We start from the raw sequence: 20,594 nt of genomic DNA on the forward strand, positions 1-20,594 counted from the left end.
GCGCACAATGTTTTTTTTGTTTTTTTTTCGAGAAGGAATGGCGAAAGTCAGTGACTTTTCTATGCTTTTCTATGCTTTTCTATGCTTCTACACTTTTCATTGTAAGGAAGGAAATGCCACAGAATTTAATCTTTCTTTAAATTAAGTGCATAGAGTTGCTTGTTTTATTAGTTGTTTGTTGATTATTAAATATAAAACTTGCTGAAATGTTTTCAGTGTGAGCATCAACTATTTTTGAACACTTTCATCTCGTTTCAACAAAACCGTGATAATATTGATAATTGTGATAATTTTAGTCACTATAATCGTGATATTAAATTTTCATACCGTCCCATCCCTAGTCACATGTAACATCCAGTCTATCACATGATCATTTAGAAATCATTCTAATATTCTGATTTATTATGAGTGTTGGAAACAGTTCTGCTGTCTAATATATTTGATGAATAAAAGGTTCAAAAGAACTGCATTTATTCAAAATAAAAACAAATTCTAATAATATATATTCTAATAATATATTTTCTTTACTATCACTTTTTATCAATTTAACACATCCTTGCTGAATAAAAGTATTGATTTTATTTTAAAAAAAGAAAGAAAAAAAAATACTGACCCCAAATTACTGACCAGTAGTGTATATTGTTATTACAAAATATTTCTATTTTAAAAACATAGCTTCTTTTTTTTTTTTTTTTTTTTTTTTTTTTTTTTACTTTTTTATTCATCAAAGTATCCTAAAAAAAGTATCACATGGTCTGAAAAAATATTAAGCAGCAGAACTGTTTCCAACTTTGATAATGAATCATCATATTAGAATGATTTCAAAAGGATCATGTGACAATGATCCTAAAAATTCAGCTTTGCATCACAGAAATAAATGATAATTTAAAGTATAATACATTTAAAAACAATTATTTTAAATTGTAATAATGTATCACAATATTACATTTTTTTAATGTATTTTTGATCAAATAACTGCAGGCTTGATGAGCAGAAGAAACTTATTTCAAAAACATGAAAAATAGTAATGTTTCCAAACTTTTGGTGTGTGTGTGTGTGTATATATATATTTATTTATTTATTTATTTATTTATTTTGCCGGGATAATGGTCTTAATTTTTATTCTTGAAGGTCTTAAAAAGGTCTTTAAAAGTCATTAAATTTGTTTTATCAAAAATGTGCAGATACCCTGGTTACAAAAGTTATCAATTTCAAACAAATGCTTTATTTTAATGTTCATCAAAGAGTCCTTAAAATAAACAATGGTTTCCACAAAACTATTAAGCAGCACAACAGTTTTCAAGATTCTTAAGAAATGTTGCGTGATATTTAAAGGGTCATGTGACACTCAAAACTAGAGTAATGCCTGCTGAAAATTCAGCATGGTTTGCATCACTGGAATAAAGAAAGTAAATGAAATGTGTATTAAAAAATTAAACTTTAATTTTAATAATATTTTGCAATATTTGTTTTTACTGTATTTTTGATTACATGATTTAATTAAAGAGCTAGATAAGAGAAATAAAGAGACTTCTTTCAAAAACATTTAAAAGTCTTATACCGACCCCAAACTTTTGACTGGTATAACATTTATTAAAAATGTCTTAATATTTGTGTCAGCTAAGCTGCACCAGTATTTTGGTGTTTTTTTCCCTCAATGAGTATTAAAGTGTTACTTTTTAGTGGTTTATCACTGCTTACAGTTATGTAATTGTTTTCACTTTAACTGTAATGGAATGTCTTCAGTCAATCATAGCTTAAGTAAAGTCTCTAAACAGACTACAGTTTATTTCAGGCTACTCTTTCACATCTTTTGATGTAACTCGGACATAGATGTCTCAGATTAAATTATGTTTCCCCCTTTGAACACCTGAGCAATCATATTCTCCCAACTTCCTGTAATTTTGCCAGAGCCCAGAAGGGAAAACCAATTCTCCATTTCTCTGCAAATTAATTCACCTTTGACCCGGCCCTTCACAAAATCTCATTCCAGATGTATCGACTGAGAAGTCTCTGGGGTAACACCATCCTCTTTAAAAAAAATAACATTAAATAAATAAATAAATAAAGAATATCACGCCGCTTTTGTTTTGCACAAGTGCAGTTGCTTTAGATATTCTTTTAATCACCATTTGACAGTCAAAAGACACAATTTGTATTACAGGGCAAGTCAAGCTGGTTCAAATGAGAAGATGTTGAATGTATGACTTTGCTTGCGTAACCTGGTCCTGCTTCTCACTTTTGATTTAATGTTCGGAGCTTGTGTTGAAATCTCTTTGAAAGTCCATACTTCATGCATTCTTTCAGCCTCCATCGACGCAAATGAGAACCATGTGTGCATTTCCTTAAATATGCAGCAGACTGCAATTTAAAACAACCCTCCAAAACCTCAGATAATGTTTTTGTGTTTTAGTAGGCTTGGATGAACTCATTGAGCGCTGTCTGCAAGATGGTTTTGGTGAAGAGATGCACCATCGGTTCTAAGGAACTTGCAAAGAGAAAGCGTTTGTATGGTTCACAGCTCTTTCAGAAAGACTTCTCATAACCTCTCTTCTCGGCTGGAGCAGGGTGGTGCTGCTTTGGTGACAGTTTTTTCCCCGACAGCGTTTAAGCCTGGAGGTCAGCGATGGCCCGTACTGCAGCTTGTTGACTTGCTGACGCACGGCACTGGTTAATGGTGCGGCCCACGATCCATCTGCACCAGCTTCTCTGGCTCCTCTGAAAATAAAGATTAACTTTCCACTGCTCCCGCTCGCTCCATTTGTGTTTTTCCATCGACCGTAGTAACTTTCGGAAAAGGTGCTTATCTAGAGCTTTGAAAAACAGTTTAGTTACTGACTTTACCACTCCGTTCTCGCTCATGGTTTGATGGATAGCATCCCAGTACCCCTGCAGTTTCCCTGCATGGGCCTTTTTAACAGCTCTCCCCTAAAAGTCTCGCTAACAGCGAGGAAGCATCATGTGAGGCTCCTTTAACAAACCTAAAATGGAGGTTGAGTTCATAGATGGCAAGCAATGTTAATGCCCTAGAGGTTACTGCACCATATGCCATTTATTTTTAAGACACTAACATCCTGGAAATGGCTTGTTCTGTGCTGTGGCATGAAATGGAAAGGTCTGTGCATGAATTAATTATGAATGGCAATATATGACCGCTTCCATTACAACAAACTTAAGTGCTATATGATAGTGTTTTCTCATAACAAAGATAAGCAAAATTTGAAGTTATACACCATGTCGATGTTGGCCAGATTAAGGAGAAGTGTGGCATTACATTTATGTCTTGTGATTAGACTCATGATTTTCAATTGGATCCATGATAGCCAACAATAAAACGGGCGAAATTTTCTGCTTGACACTATTGCACAAGTAAAACATAATTTGAGGGCACTTTCCATGTGACTTTCAGTGGCTTAAAATTGTGGGCGTCTCGCAAGGAAAAAAATAAAAGCAGTCTTGTTTGCCTAATGGGATTTTAATTAAGCCATTATTGCATTTTTAACACTTCATAAAGGGGAGCTTCAGTACCTTAGTCAGGATGGGAAGTGTATTTTTTTTTTTATTGAGCAATTAATGCCATTTTTCTCATAATTTGATATGGTTCTTGAAATGCTTTCTTTATATTGCAGGTGATGCATGCAAATCTGTGATGATTTGCTTTTCTTCAAACACAAATATGTGCTTTGCTGTTCAATGGGAACTTTTCAGAGACCACAAATGAAACTTGCTACTTCCTGTTATGAGTGTAGTCCTGTATCTGGAGATTTCAATGTGTAAAAAACACTCAAAATCTTAGTGTCATTTTAAAGGAATGGTTCACAGCAATGGATTTTAGACACTTGCATGTTGTTTCAAACCCAAATTTTCTTTTTCTTTCTTTCCAGAAACACAAAGGTGAATTTTGAATAAAATCTCTAATAATATAAGTAAAGGAAATAAGAGGCTGCCAGCAACATAGATCACAAAACCATGGTTTTAGAAAGCTTTGAGTATTGTGCACATGCTATTTTTATCACACTTGGTAATTGTTTTTTTTGTTGTTTTTTGCATTTTGTTGATTGACAGCTCCAGTCGCCTTTCGCTTTCACTGTATTGAAAGAGTATATATACTCTCAGCACAATCCCACTCGGCCTCTTAAAAAAAAAAAGAAAAGAAAAGGTGTCAAGTTATTGCTTTCGGTCTTATGGGTTTGAAACCTACATGAGGGTGAGCGAATCATCACACAGTTTTCATTTCTGGGTGAATTATTCCTTTAAGATCCCAGAGCATTACATTTATTTGCTCTAATACTTTTTCTGTTTTGTAAGGAACACAGTCTAGGTTGTTATTTGCAGATACAAGGATACATTTTTTTTGCCCTACAGCACTGGTTTGTCTCGTTTTCATCAAGGTTTTCTTCTCAATTAGACTTTGTCTACTGTTGTTTTAGTCTTAGACCGAAGTCAACCCAAACCCAAAATTGAAATAATTTTAATAACAATGAAACCGTATCGAAGTAAACCTAAATGAAGGGGAACTTGAAGAGAAATTGAAATGGATTTACTCCAAGTTTAGTGTTGTAAAGCGGTTGGATACGGTTACATCGACGCCTTCAGTTGCGTCATTGTTGTTCTGTAATGAGGCCAGGTTTGACGTGAAGCCTTTTCGGGTACTCGTCCTTCACACATTTGAAAGTATTTTTCACTGTAGGAAATCACCATGGGAATGCAATGCAACATCATTGAATTAATTCAGTGAGTACGGCTCATCTTGATTATTATGCCACGGTTGGCATGAAAGCAGTTGCTAAAGCTTGGAAAATGTGATGTCCGCTCACTTGACAGTGCAACATGGATATTACTTCTCTGGAAAGGTTATTGCTCTGCCTGTTTTTGTCGTTACTAAACTTGAGATGTCAAATTCATTGCCTACCATGGGCTGTTTCTATAGTAACCATAGGTAGCCAGGTATGAATATTTCTTTTTTCGCTCCTCATCTTCAGTCAATGCCCTCTCTATCTTTTTTTCCCTGAAGGACATTTTTTCCCAAAATTTCTCTTTAATAATGCATGAGCTGAAGTAGACCTGTTATGTTTGGAGAGCTCGAGTTTGTTTTTCAGGCATAATTGATTAACCAGTTACTAATGTGAAAACCTGCATGCATTGGTTTCCAAAAGTCTAAATGTTTTGCTTTCTGTGGAGCCATATCCATTGATTGGGTTTAATTAATTGTGATGGGTCCTGCAGATAATTTTTCCAAAATATTCCTCCTTTTGCTTCACCTCTTATACAACTTAAAACATATAGAAGAACCTTAAGTCCTTCTAAATTGCACAGTAGCGTTCAAATCAGTTTCCAAAAAGTTGCTTTTTACTAGCCTTTTTTTGCACCAATGCACTCCATAAACTCAGGCAAGAAGCAACTCACATCTTCCCCTAAATGCTTCCTTCATAGGTTTAGACATTATCATTTTTTTCTTTTGGCAGCTGTGAGTTTTCTTCTTGGTCCATCTCTAGGGAAGGTACAGTGTAGCTGGAACCTTGTCTTTTTGGCCGTCTTCATAAATCTGAATAAAACTTGCAGATGACCTCAGCAGAAAGAAAAATGATGATAATCTTTTGACGATGTGCGGAGATGCTCTTCACTGGATTCATGGCTCAACCCCTGCTTGCTGCACCTGGAGTATCGAAGCACGTCCTTAATGTACCATGTTCATGTACACCTGGACTGGGATCTGCTGGGACTATTGGACTATTTGTGTGGTCTAATTTCCTCTAAATGTTGTTTGGAAGGTTGGTGGACTCAGAGCACAGACTGCAATGCTGATTGATGACTGTGGTGATTCATCAATCGCCGGCTGAGAATAGACAGAGCAGGGATGAGACTCAAAATAAGTTAGAGAAAGCGGAAAAGAGAACATTATGAGTGATGATAAGAAATGAAGACCTACTGGTATGAAGTAATAGGGGAAATGGCAGCTATAGATGTGTGTATATATATATATATGTATGTGTGTGTGTGTGTATATATATATAATATAAAAATGCACTTTTGTAAAATTGTATTGGCACAACCTTCATTAAATGCTTTGGATGACCATTGCTGCTTTCCACAATGTTTTATTTTTTTTGCTTCAGATTTGGCCTTCTGGTATCAAAGGAAACTGCTAGTCAACTTATCTGTTGATTTCCAGTGTGGTTTCATGCTGCTGCACTTTTTCTAACCCAAAGCTGTAAATGGGGTGCAACATTTTTTACTGTCACCAGTGTCATCGAGTTTCTTTGAAACTTCTCGCTTAAGTCGTCTTCTCCGTATTCATGCTCTCACACTTGTCCTTGTCCTTGTTTAGTTTCTAAGTGGTTGCTGGCGTATCTTAAGGTCAGACTCATTACAAGATAATTTATGCTATTAACTGATTCTGTTATGCCATTAAACTGTTTTCACAGCACTCCCTTTCATTGTTGATTCTCAAAGAAAAAATGTAGGAGCAAAATGCTTTAACCATTTCATTCTTAACTCAGTGTTTGATTTGACTGCTTTACATTAAAAAAAGAGGTGATTTGGAAGTGAGTGTAGTTAAGCTGTTTCATGAGCGGTGCTTGATTTGTACTAGTCTACAAGACTTAGTGTATCATTTTCTGAAGTATGTAATTGTTTTTATAGTGTCATTTATATAATAACAGTCGCTGCACATACCGTTTACAACTAGAATATATTACAGCGTTATATTTTTCAGTGTTTCTGCAGGTGTTAAAAAGTCTTATCTACAAATTAAGTCCTTAAATCAGAGCAGGAAGTCCTAAATTCATAAAGTTATTAAATGTTGCATGCACTTCGAAAAGTATTATCCTCCTTAAATATTTTTGTCTTGTTTTGCAGTGCAAATATATAAACATTCTTAAATCAAGCTGCATTTACTTATTACTGTTTCTTAGTAATTAAGACACTACTCTTAAGACTTCTTATCTTATGCCAATTTGCTTCTCAACTAAATGTATCTTAATTTAAGAATCTATAGACATTTGCACTGGAAAACAAGATTAGGAACTAGGATACTTAGGAACATCACTTTTTTGCTGTGTGATCAGAAAACTAATTTATTTTTGTTAAACTAGTTAAAAAGTAATAGAGAATGTTTAGAAGCTCATTGTCTCTTCCCTAGACATTTACATTTAGAGAAGATTGCGTTGCCTTCAATTTGGTACTTAAACTTTCTTGACTTGGTCTATAAAGGTCTTAAAGTATTCTTCAGTTGTCCTTCATAAAACCTGTAGAAACCCTGTTTTTGTATTAGGCCTAGTATTTCTTCATTTATTCTCATCCTTTGTCAATGCTGTCAGTATAGATTTTGGAAGCTGACAGAAAAATATCCTGATAGCGGCTGGTGAATTGGTCTGGCCGATTGTATAAAATCTTTATGGATAAATTGGACGGATGCATGACCGTGATGCACATCCATAGAGACCGATTTCAGTTTTAGAGACTTAATTGCTCTATTTGATCCATTAGTCAGATGGATTGTTCCACTGATTTGTGTAATTGCTCTTGAAGTGATCACTTTAGTCTGCCCATTACTAGCACATTTCCCACAGTAAACATCTGTGTTTCCTTTAGCAGCTCTAACTTATCTACAGCTTGCTGTTTCCATTGTATTATCTAGTTAAAGTTTCAACTACTGAACGTGTGCTTGTCTCCATTTAAGAGAAGATAGCAAGGGACGTCAATGGTAGTGTGAAGGTGATGCAAGGTGGAGGCTAATTTTAGATAATGGCTTTAATTTGTGTGGGAAACTGCTGGTCAGTGCTGTGCCATCTGGTCTAAACCATGACTGAGCTCCGATTGTAATGTTAAGTAATGCTCTTTACATGCCATTATTATGTGGTTAATGCATGCTAGCATTAACACAGCATCTTGGCTAATGCTCGTAAATATCTGAAATGCAAGATTTACAACAACCTTATAAAAACAGGTCATAGTCTGATCATTGTCGCTAGATCTCAAGCTTGGATAGCCTTTTTCTCATAAGCAGTCAATGGAAAAAAGACTATTCTCAAAAAAAATATATATATTTTTCCTTTTTTTAACTGAATTTTTAGAGCTTTATCATTTTTCTTAAAATCACCTTTGTATCTGCTTGACGTGCTCAAAACTAGCTGATTTTCATGTTAGAATAATTTAGTTAATTTGTCTTTTAGTGCTCACTATGAAATGTGCCTTTTAATGAATTAAAAGTAATGGGACGCCAATCTGTAGCCCATTTGTGTTAAGTCTCTTAATAAAGCAAATCATGCAGGGTTGCATGACCACTAACTGTTATGTTTTTGGTAATTAAAGTTAATTACAAATATTTCTTCTGGTGTATTCTGCTCTGAAGAGTAGAGTTGGAATGTGTAGGTTGCTTCCAGACATAAGGAACAGATTTTCCAAAGGCATGCCAATAGTTTAACCAGCACTGATATAATTTTCAGATGTGGTTAAGTTTTAGAGTAGAGATACGTTTTTTTTTTTTTTTTTCCTCCGTATGCCTTTCCTCTCGCATGTTTCCATGCAGTTTAGATGGTTGTCTGATGGTGGTTTGATATCTCCATCTGCGCTCCCTTGTGCCCTGGAGCCGCTGGATTCAGGCCCGTCTGAGATTGATGCTCATCTTTTTAGGCCCCTTATCTAACACAATACACCCATACCCATTCCCAGTCTATTTCCCTTTGTGACTAACAAAGCTCTCAGAGCTCTGAATGTGTTTGTTACCCATCCCTCTTTTGCTTTCTCTCCTTTCGATCGATTCTTGTTATTTTCTGTCATCATTGTTCACTCGTTAACTACCAAATGTGCCAGTATCTCGCTAGCCATTCAATAAATGTATCGTCTCTTCTTCAGTCTGCCATCTCTTTGGCTCTTTGCTTTTTTTAAGGTTTGTATTTTTAACCTTCTGTGTTTGAAGCTTTGAGTGTTTTGTATTTACAGGGTCACCAGTTGTCAAATCTGTTTGACAAGGGCTTATTGCCTCTTTGGCTTTGTATGGGTGGAGATGTTTGCATCAACATGCTGTAATCCCTTCCTGTATACTGAGGATGTCATGTAGAGATGTTGTCCTCGATCTTTCCTGACAGGGGTTTCTGTTACATGTTACCACCCTTCGAATAAAGAATGGCTTTATATGGCTGTTACAGTGAGCCTTGTGAAAGATGTGTTTTGTACCTTTGAATTTAAAGCTTAAAAATGTAGTTCAGCTTTGGGTTGGTCTGTATTTATTCTACTGCTGGTTAATTAACCGAAGGCTTCTTTAAACCTGCTGGTTAAATCAATGTTTCTGGTCTTGAATAAGCATGTGTCTGGTGTCACCAGCTTTTTATGTCTGGTAGATCTTTGCCTTTCTATAGCGTGACCGCGTGATCTCTGGCTCACTCCAGACATTTAGCTTTCATCAAATGAAGAGAGAAATCTGTGCTTCTGGTCCCCTCGATTATCTTGTTGGTGATTGTGCAGTTGGCTGACAGTAGATCGACTCATTCAGTATTACGTGTACTTGAGGCTATTGGACATGCACAGCTGTCTGTGTTTCTCTTTCTGTCAATATTTTTTCCATCTGTATCATTAAGGTCATGCCTGGGTCAACAGCTGGGCTCCGTAACAATGATCTCATGAGTCTCATTTGCTTTCATTTAAATTTTGCGTTACAGCATAGGCTAGCAAATTGTGAGCATACAAAGAAATGAATTCATAGTTATTTAAAAAAAATTAAGTGTGTGTGTATATATGTATATGTATATATATATGCGTGTGTGTGTGTGTGTATATATATATATATATATATATATATATATATATGTATATATATATATATATATATATATATATATATATATATATATATATATATATATATATATATATATATATATATATATATATATATATATTAGGAGGAAAAAAAATTGTATGAGTAGGTGCGTGTTTGTGTACACACACAGTGAAAGTTGAAAAGTTTTACTTACCAACTTAATGTAGCCTTGTTTTTTTTCCCATAGGTATTTGGAGATTATTATCACTTCAGGCACCGCAGGGTTGTGAAGAGGTCTCTATCAGAGCACAGAGGAACGCACATTCATCTGCACACAGAACCTCAGGTATGTGTGAAATGTAGAATCCAGATCTGCCTCAGAACAGCCCTTTCCGGTATAGTGCTGCACGATTTAATCGAATGCGATTTATCATGCGCATCTTGTCAGTAAAGCCGGTTCTGTTACCAGTAGTAAATCTACATCCACCTGCTTTCAGATGGAGCAGCATTTACTACACAGAGCCGTAGTTCACTGACAAGTTACGCAAAAAAATTGAGGAAGATAGAATCGTACGATTATAAAACCAAAGTTTTTATAGTTTTATAAGCTTGTCTTTTTTAATTTGATTGTTAGTTTTAGTTGCTAAAAAATAAATGTCTGTATGCATGTCACAAATTGTAATGAAAGGGTTGCAAAAATTGCAGACCTTATGTAAAATTAATAGAAAACAAAACATTCACTTAATATTTAGTTTGTATGGATGCGTATGGGTTACAGTTATGGGTTATAGTTACATTTCTGTAATGCGCTCCTTTCATCTGATTGGTCGAATCGCTCCACCTTCTGCTCGGTCTTTTCATTCTTTCAGGCAGAATAAGAGTACGTGCAAGTGAAGCACTGTAATGTCTGAAACCACCGCTCACTGTTAATTAGCATAATATTTGAATAAGATGTAGCTGGGCACATAATTCGTGCTGCTGCGACTTGCAAGAGACCCCGTTAAATTATTTCTAGGTTATAGTATTGTATAAATATTGTCCCACTGATAAAAACAGTGCAAATAGTTCTGTCTCCTTGGATAACAGTGAAGTGGAAATAAATATAGTTAAATTTATGAAATAAAATTAAAATAGGATTTTTTGGGAAGGTAATCACTTGTGCTCGCACATGCAGCCTAGTGGATCCTGCTTTTATTAAATTATTTGGCGCACCCCAGCCCGCAAATAAAGTAAAATTTCTTTACCCGCCCCGACCCGTGCATCGAGGACATCACGGAAGATACATTGCTGCTTAGACCTTCGTACTGTAACCTTATCAAAGAACCTAATAAAATATGAAAATATATATTCCAAATATTTAATAGAGGCTATATGAAATTGCAGTAGTGATGGTTCGTCCGTGAACGAATCTTTTAGGTGAACAAATCGTTCTCATTCAGGCAATCCACTGACTCATATTTCTCGTTCATAGTTCCTCCCTCCACAGCAGCGTGCAAGCTCAGCGCTATTAGCAGCGCATGCGCAGCTCGTGAACAGCTCTGTGAACGGTTTCATCCTGTCAAAGAGTTACTCAAGATGTGACGGAGCATGTGATTTGTTGAATGTAGTGAACGAATCCGCCCTTCATTGAACGAGATCGAGAGATCTTCTCATTCGTGAATGAGTTGAATGAGCTGATACATCTCGTTTATGAACGAAATGAATGAGTATACAGGGTCAGTGAGCCAAGCATGTAAATCTTGATCGGCAATCAGCAGATACAAAGCGCAGTTATAGGTGCTGTGCAGATACGCTCGTTTTTAAGTGAGTGAAGTGACATTCAGCCAAGTATGGTGACCCATACTCAGAATTTGTGCTCTGCATTTAACCCATCCGAAATGCACACACATAGAGCAGTGAACACACACACACACACACTGTGAACACACACCCGGAGCAGTGGGCAGCCATTTATGCTGCGGCGCCCGGGGAGCAGTTGGGGGTTCGATGCCTTGCTCAAGGTCACCTAAGTCGTGGTATTGAGGGTGGAGAGAGAACTGTACATGCACTCCCCCCACCCACAATTCCTGCCGGCCCGGGACTCGAACTCACAACCTTTCGATTGGGAGTCCGACTCTCTAACCCTTAGAACTGTCTGACCAAACAATTAAAATGTTAATTATGCGAGGAAACCTTGTGCTTTGTTCATCTGAACAACTTATTTAAACTATTTAATGCGATTATGAACACATTTTAGTAAAGCCAAATCAGTTTAGTAAAGCCACTAATGCAGCCATCTCGCTTTAGTGCTTTTTTGCTGCTTGCGTGAGGAGAAAAACACAGACGTCCATAGGAAGGCACTGGAAGCGTGCGTTACACACACCAACATGAAACGTCTCTTACAAATCTGGAACGCAGTCATTCTTTGAAGTATCGATACTAATAAATGTAGGAATCGTGACGTTTTTATTTTCCGAGAATCGCGATACTTTTGAAGTATCGGTGCACCGTGCAACACTACCCACAAGGGCCGTAAATTTGAACCAGTAAACTGAAGTGCTTTACTAGCAGTTGAATTCATTCCTCCGAACTCATCCTGTACCCTTAAGAAGTTAATTACACAAATACACAACATAAACATAACTTGTTTCTGCACAAAATGATACAAATGCATCATGAAACTAACTGTAATGATGGAAAGTCACACTGTGAATGTGATCTTTTCATAAAACTATACACTGAAACGTTACCATTAATTACTAAATCCTTATTACAGTAGTGTGCTCTTTTGTAACATTAGTATTTCATGTTTCAGTTTTTTGTTGATTTATGTTTGAATTATAAATTGCCTGAATGTTTTGGTTTTTGTAATGCCCATCAACTAAAACCTTTTTTTTTACCTTTTTTGAGGTAACAAATAAAACTTTTTTTTTTCGCCATCGTGTGGACTTAATTTAAAAATCTGGTATTCAATTGTGTTTTAACCTAACTGAAATTTCCTTTTTTTTTTTTTTTATCTGGAGATAATTGAAATTTCAGTGAAAAATTCAAATGTAGTTTCTCAGCCCTAAATTGATGGCCCTTGTGGGATTCCCTTGCAGTTGTGGTCGCATCATATTGCTGCTCATTTAGATGAAAAGATTGACCTCTGTTTAACTTTGCAGGATCATCAATGGTCATGGTCGCTCAGATGGCTGCAGAAGGTCATTTAAAATGTCTAACTTTTTGATGATACAAATGGCTATTACTGTGAAATCGCTCCTAATGAAATGAAGCCTGGAGTCAAGAACAATAGTGACTATTGGCAAATTACTTTTATACTATGCAGTCTTCATGCATTCTTTTGCCTTGATTTTTCTAATAAACATGCATGTAAATTTCACATGATTCTGTATGTCATGTTATGCTCATAAATGATATATACCAAGAAATAATTCTCGATGGCTAAATGTTTTCTGCCAATATGATTTAAGCAACTGACTTTGTTATCTGCATTTCCAGTAGTAGAAGTTAAAGTATTCCAGATCCGTTCCATTCATTTAATGTTGATTTTATTAAAACTCTCTATTCTGTATCACTCAGTCTGTCTTCATAGCTTTAGAAATCCATTTCCTATTTCTTAGAATATGAATGCTTCAAAAGGACTGTTTAAAACACATTTTAGCTGTCATAGACGAAGAAACACCAGTCATGAGGTGATTCATAATGCATTGCTTTGCCAGCACACTCTAATTGAGCTTAATTTCAGATGAGGTTGATCCTTAAAAGTTAGATGCGCTTGTGTACTACTTTTTAAAATTACCGTATTGCTAATTAATCAACAGGGGGAAAATGATGTAAGGTTTAGATATGTCTATCCCCAATAAGTTGCCGATAGCAGAGACCCTCAGGTCTTAATGTGACTTTCTATCCAGCAGGTTTTCTTTTTTCTTTTTAGTTTTTCATGCAATTTCTTAAGTCTGAGTTTATCTTGCATGTTCAAAAAGATCTTGCCACAAAGAATCTAAAAAATATATATCTACTTCAAAACTTAATGAGTTATTTGATGCTGAATTTTATTTTATTTGAAATTTTATTTAGTTTCAACTTTTTAAAGATTATTTCATACCTAGCACAAATGGTGTGGGTTAAATGGTACAGTTTTAAACTTGTGTTTGGGTATTTATTTACATTCCTAACCCCAAGTATAAGCCTAATTGAAGGTAATGCTTAACTGTTAAATGTTGAGGGAAATATTTGATTTTCAATCAATTCAAACAAAGAACCTCTGACAACATGAACCTGAACTTTGCACATCTGTCAGTACACAAATTAATAGGTTGATAATTAGTGAATTTATCCGAATAAAGCAGATATAGTGCATTGCTTTCAATTATATGTTGATTTGCGTGTACATTTCGTCATTACAGCGTGATCTTGAGGGCCGGTGCGTTGTGAGTCAAATGCGTCTTGGTTGTTTTTCACAGCTGTGAACATCCCAACAGGCCTGTCGTTCTTTTTCTGACCACTCGCTTCACTTTGCTGTCACATGCCTGTCCACTAAAAGTCATTCTAGACAGTGAGCAATGAGCTCTGGCATGAGCAGCGCTGAGCTGTCAATCACTTAATCTGCCACCGTCTGTGTTTTCTGCCCCGCTGCAGCAGTCGCTGCCCTAGAGAAACAGCTTCCCGTCTTTCAACAGACCTCTCTGTCTTTGTGTTGAGTGGAGGAGGATTGTGAGCAGACTGAAAACAAGACCGTGTGTGTCCATCAGCAGCTTTCGTCAGCACATGACCAAAACAGACCATTTATTATAATGTATTGTGCAAATTTCATCATTACTTGTTATTCTTTCGTCAAAATGCATAAACTGCTGACAATACCAAGGCTTCATGGCCTGGGAAAGAATATATTAAGCAATAAAGTTAAATCCATTCTATATTCTTATAATTCATTTTTCAAATAATTAGTGAAATTGAATCTAGTTTCACACAAATGTCACGTTACACGAGCTTTTTGAATCGAGTTTCACATATTTTCACCCATGTTTAATTGCATCAAACAGATTTGGTGCTGTTATTATTCCTGCAAACGATCCATTGTTTTTCATTAAAAATGACCCATTTTGGATCTGATGGAAAGCAAACCTTGGACACAAGTTCTTCTCATATGTCTCTGACTTTTTGTTTGTTTGTTTGTTTCTCAAGGTGATGTGGGCGGAACAGCAGGTGGTGAAGCAAAGAAAGAAGAGGGATATTTACTATGAGCCGACCGATCCAAAGTTTGCACAGCAGTGGTACTTGGTGAGTAAATAGCTCATCTGTTTGTTTGTGCGCACGTGTGTGTGTGTGTGTGTTCGTGAACTGTTTGTTCATTAGCAAGCACGATACCTCCCGCTCAGATCGGATGGTCTGGGTGGTCTGTTGTTATGTTCTGTTGGGATCCATAGGACTCTGTTCCTCTACCCCATTAAAAGGGACATTGTGTAATCATGAACTTGTTGCCATTATTATCATCTGGTGGAGCTTAAAGTTTAATCAGCCGGGTTGTGATTTGGCTCTTTGGGAATGTTCCAGACGTGCTGGCCTTCATTCTCCATCAGTCATATCCTGTCCTGATAGTCTTTCTGTGTCACTTTTTTTATAAGTGGCTATATTCGTTTAAAAACATTTACTAATGACTTTTTATATGCACAATTTTATATGCAAAATTCATTTAATTGCAATATTAGATTTTGAATGTACTGTTTATGTGTCTTTTAAACACTGCAATTTGATAAATACACAGTTGCATGAGAAAGAAGCAGCATGTGGTGTCAACACTACCAAAATACCAATGAAATAAGAAGCAAGCAATGCTGGTTAAGCAGCTGACTAAAGACGTGTTTGTTACTTGAAAAGACAACAAGACGTGTCCAAATTCTGCCTGGCATAAATATTATCCAAATTTTCCAATAACTAGAAATTACAGGATGTGAGCATGTGTGCACAAACATCTCTCTTTTAAATATCTTTTTTCACAGTCTTAAATATAATCTGTTTGTAAGATATATGGTATTTCTATTGTTATTCAACCTTTTTTTAATTGGATGTAAATTTCATTTGATTGCCCCAATCTTTTTTCCCCCAATTTTGGATGTAGAATGCTTAGGCCTTTATATCAGCTCTGATACTCTAATATCAAGTGTCAGGCTACAGACAATATTTTTAAAAAATGTCAATCCTTCCTCATCATCTTCTGTTATCTTGATACTTTTGCTATTAAAATCATTGAATTAATGTGCACTTTTTAAAGACTTTGATTACTTGTAATTTACAGGTCTGTTTTCAAGGCCAGCAAAGGTTGCATAAATAATGTGTTAATTATTTAATATATTTACAATATGATAAATGTATTTATATTTATTGATTGAACTAGTTAAGAATCCCCACATCCTTCGTATCTCTCATTTATGGCAATCTTGCAATGTAATGAGATCATTAATTTGTGTGAAGTCATTGCTCAGTCATTTCGCATTCAGTGGTGATTCAGACCTGGACATTTTGCTAATGAATGAAGGAGACAATGGATGCTTTTTCTCATAGTTTGGGAAGTGTCATGACAAAGTTTAACAGTACAACGGGTAGAAGCCACTCAATAAAATTTCTGCAGAAGGGAATACAGAGAAAGTTTCACAGCAAATGCAACAGTTGACAATTGCGACAGTCATCCGCAACAATTTATCAACCTCACCACCATTATTACTGGACCTTTGAGGTGAGATTGCATAATTTTGCCTGATGTAGGCTTAAGAAATAAACAGTCAGTTCTCTTCGTTTGACTTGCAATCCCAGGATAAGCAGGAGATTTTTGGGGTCATCAGACCTGACAGCACCTTACTGGCTTCAAATTTTCCCTGTGACCTCCCTGGGGAAGAGAGCAGGGGCGCTGCTACCAAGAGGAGAGTCAAGAAGCCATGCAGCAAAATAAATTCAATTTTCTGTTCAGATAAACTCAGGTGGCCACGTTCATTTCTGCACTGGAGTGACATGCGTGTGGAGTGGGGAGAGGTTAAATCTCTGGTCTGACAGTGGGTGGATGGTCATCCTGACAGCGCTTCTCACTCGGCTGCTTGTCATTTCTCAAGATGTTTGGGAGATTTTTTTTTTTGGTGTAACAGTCCTCTTCTTGCTCACCAATGCTCCAAAAATACAGTGAAAATTGTGAAATATTATTACAATTGAAAATATTTTTAAGAATTTAGTCATGTAATGTTCTCCTTGATGGCAAATCTGAATTTTCTGCATCATTACTCCAGTGTCATTGTAATATGCTGATTTGATGCTTAAGAAAAAAAATATCAATGTTGAAAACTCTCGTTCTCACCTAGGTTGCATTTATTTGAACAAAAAATAGAAAACAGACAAAAACAATTCACAAAATATTAAGCAGCAAAAGCGGTTTTCAACTGTAATAAATCTTGAGCACCACATGAGCATATTAGAATGATTTAATGTCAATGGCTGCTGAAAATTGACATCAGGAATTAATTCACATTAAAAAAATTATATTAAAATCAATATTTTAATTGTAATAATATTTCAGTCTTTTATTTTAACTGTACTTTTGTTCATTTAAGATACTAAAATGTTGAAAAAATTTAATCTAAAGTTTTTTTGGGACAAATCTGTTATTAAATTAATCTTTTTTTTTTTTTTTTTTTTTTTTTTTAGTATTTTCACTCAAACACAAACACACACACACACACACTATATATATATATATATATATATATATATATATATATATATATATAAATATATATATATAAATGCAAAAACTGAATCATATTTCTTAGCTTAGGTGTGAAAATAACATAAAACCAATATAAACAGTACAGTGAAAGCTCTACTGTCAACATATGAAGAGGACAGAAGGCAAACCAGAAACTCCATACCTGGGGTTTCAGTACAATTGCTATAACCTAGACAGGAAATCGTGAGGGCATATAATACAGTTTGTGCATCTTTCATGCCTAGGACAGGAGGTCATGTGGTATTGAGGTAACTGCAGCCTTGAATCAGAGAGCTGATGTGAGCTTCAAAAGTAAAAGATCATCCTCAAAAAATTATCCTCAAAAAAAATGTAGTTAGCTGAAGGGAAGTGGCTTCTATGCTGAACTATTCTTTCTTTTATTCTCCATTCAGTACAACGAAGATCATCGTGACCTCAACGTGAAGGAAGCCTGGAAGCAGGGTTTCACTGGGCAAGGTGTCGTCGTGTCCATATTAGATGATGGAATTGAAAAAAACCACCCAGATCTGATTCAGAACTATGTGAGTTTGAGTAAACGACTATTACCTTTGCCATAAAACCCCAAACAAAATAACTTCATTGAATGTTCCTTATATATATTTGCAGGATCCAGATGCTAGCTATGATGTTAATGATGGCGACCCAGACCCTCAACCTCGATACACCCAACTCAATGATAACAGGTACTCTATGCATCATTTACTGTAATTTGCTTAATAGAATCAAACCTAGCTTAGGTCCCCTTAGCATACCCAGTTATTTATGGGCCTCTGCTCCTCAAACTGTTGTTATTTGTTTTTCCAGTCTTAGCCAGTGCTATATTTTGTGCCTAGGCATGAAACTTCTGGCATAAAACCAGCTGAAGTATGAATACTACTATACATTTGCTGCTTTACTTAATTGGGCCAAAGGTTTCCCCTGCAGAGTGGATATGGGCACAGGAAATACACGGCCTGTAATACAGTGTGATTAGTGCCGTTGCTGTAGTCCATTTGTGTTGGAAAAGGACTGCTTTTACTAATGAGGTTTTTGCCTACCCGGTAAGCAAATGGAAGTGCCATCAATTTCAGAATCACGATCTGCAATTATGATTTTCGTTCATCATTCATTTTTACAAATTTAATGGTGTTACACAGTCACTCTTGGCCAGATGCAGTTCACTATGTAAATTAGTTAATGCATAACATAAACACTGTAGTTTATATGAATTTACTCCACAAAGATGCAAAAAATGCAACAAAAGAAGTTACTTAATATTTTAATGCACATTCACTGACCGTTCACACTGACTGCGAGGGAAATGTACCATAGCTGGTGTTCTTACTCGACTGCAGCTATTTTCTTTTCGCATATATCCTACAGTAGGGTAATATCTTCCAACCGAAAGCATATTTTTACAGTAAATTAATTTATGTAATACTCTATTCTAGTATGCCGGTTATAGCAGTAGGCAGCAGCTTTCTCTGGCTGCTTTCTGTTTTGTGTGTTCTGCTGGGAAATTAGTTTCTCTGTGATTGATGTGTTGTGAATTTAGTTCTCTCCATGGATTTTGTTTTGTTGTCTTGGTAATGACCATCCACAACACTGGCCATTTTTATGGCCTACTTCATATAAATCAACAGGGAATTAGGTTGAATTGTAAAGAAACAATGCTGTTGAGAACAGGTTACTTCAAAGCTATACTTCACCTAAAATTACGATAAAGTATTTAAAAAGAATCTCCACATAGGCTGTCAAGCTCCAAAAAACACTATGAAATTACTCCATACAACTTAAGCGCTATATTGCAGAAAGAAATATAGAGCTAAGTATCATCAGCATAACAGTGAAAGCTAACACCATGTTTCCTGATGATATTTCCCAAGGGTAGTATGAAAAATGTGAAAAGCAGTGGTTCCTAGTACTGAGCCTTGTGGTACTCCATACTGCGCTTGAGAAGGATGTGATACTACTCCATTCACTACATTCATCTAATAAGTTCATTAATCTAAGAATTGATGATGGTCAGATAAATATGATTTGAACCATGCCAATGCAATTGGAACAACAATTGTGGAATTGTTCCTCAGGGAATCTATAGTGCACTGTCTGATGCAATACTGTAGCTGACTGTTGCATGGTTATAATTTCCTCTCTAACAGTATCAATCTTGGAAGAAAAGAAGTTCAAGTTCACAATTTTCTATGCAACCGATTTTATTCTGTGGGCACCACTTAGACATCCAGCCGTTAAGTGACGGCAGTCTGCTATTTATCTTATTACCACGGTAAGCAGGGAGGGGACCAGAGCATATTACGGTGTCTGATATCATACTTGCAAGTTCACAAACCTTTAATTTTATTTTTAGTGATCTCTGACTGAAGTCGAACATCATTAATGCTGACGTGAATCTTACTGAATTTACGTTAGCATTAGCCAGCACTTTTAAATTTGGCTAGATGTCAGGGACTCTCTGTAAACATTGGAGTATGGTGGCTGGTGTCTCCATTTTCACGTTCCGTACAATATGATCACCAATAACTAGGACACATTCATCAGCTTTCTCAGTGGGTTCGTGATTGAGTGGGGAGAACCTGTTTAATGTTTTAGTCAGAACGGAAGAGCAGTGTTTGTATCGTGACTATGCCGCCTCACAGTCACCCTGCTGCGGGGGCTCTGCAACCCGAACCAAGCAATATACGGGACATTAGCTAGTCACATCCTAAGCAGTATATAAGGCCCTCACATTCTCACTATTCTCAATTAAAGTTGGAATGCATGTCTTTAGTTCTTAAATCTTCTACACTATACATGTGGCAAGCAGTGCAAGTGACAATAACAGAAGCCATTACTCCAACAGAAAACCAGAGCTACAATTGCAAACCACTTAGCAGCACAACAGAAAGTTGTCATCTAATGATGAGTTGAACTCTTGTCTGTGCTTATTTCACTTTGGTATTTTCCTCATTCGTCTTTTTTTGGGGTGGTGGGATGGATATCAGCCAAAGAGCTATTATTATCTTAATGCTAACCACGATTGGTAATGACAGGCAGAAAAGTGTATAGTTATGAGTGGGCTGATATCAAAGGTCTTGAGGGTCT

General features: G+C 36.1%; 1 protein-coding gene across 2 annotated transcripts in view; it reads left to right on the forward strand.

Annotated features, from left to right (window-relative positions):
- LOC132101621 (furin-1-like) overlaps positions 1-20,594 on the forward strand; it is an 83,142-nt gene that overhangs the window by 34,057 nt on the left and 28,491 nt on the right. For both annotated transcript variants that reach the window (XM_059506705.1, XM_059506713.1), the window contains exons 3-6: positions 10,008-10,106; positions 14,927-15,022; positions 17,906-18,034; positions 18,120-18,196. In XM_059506705.1, the coding sequence (XP_059362688.1) occupies positions 10,008-10,106; positions 14,927-15,022; positions 17,906-18,034; positions 18,120-18,196 (401 nt within the window). The remainder of the gene's footprint in view (positions 1-10,007; positions 10,107-14,926; positions 15,023-17,905; positions 18,035-18,119; positions 18,197-20,594) is intronic.

This window comes from Carassius carassius, chromosome 2 (assembly GCF_963082965.1).
Source record: "Carassius carassius chromosome 2, fCarCar2.1, whole genome shotgun sequence".
Lineage (NCBI taxonomy): Eukaryota > Metazoa > Chordata > Actinopteri > Cypriniformes > Cyprinidae > Carassius > Carassius carassius.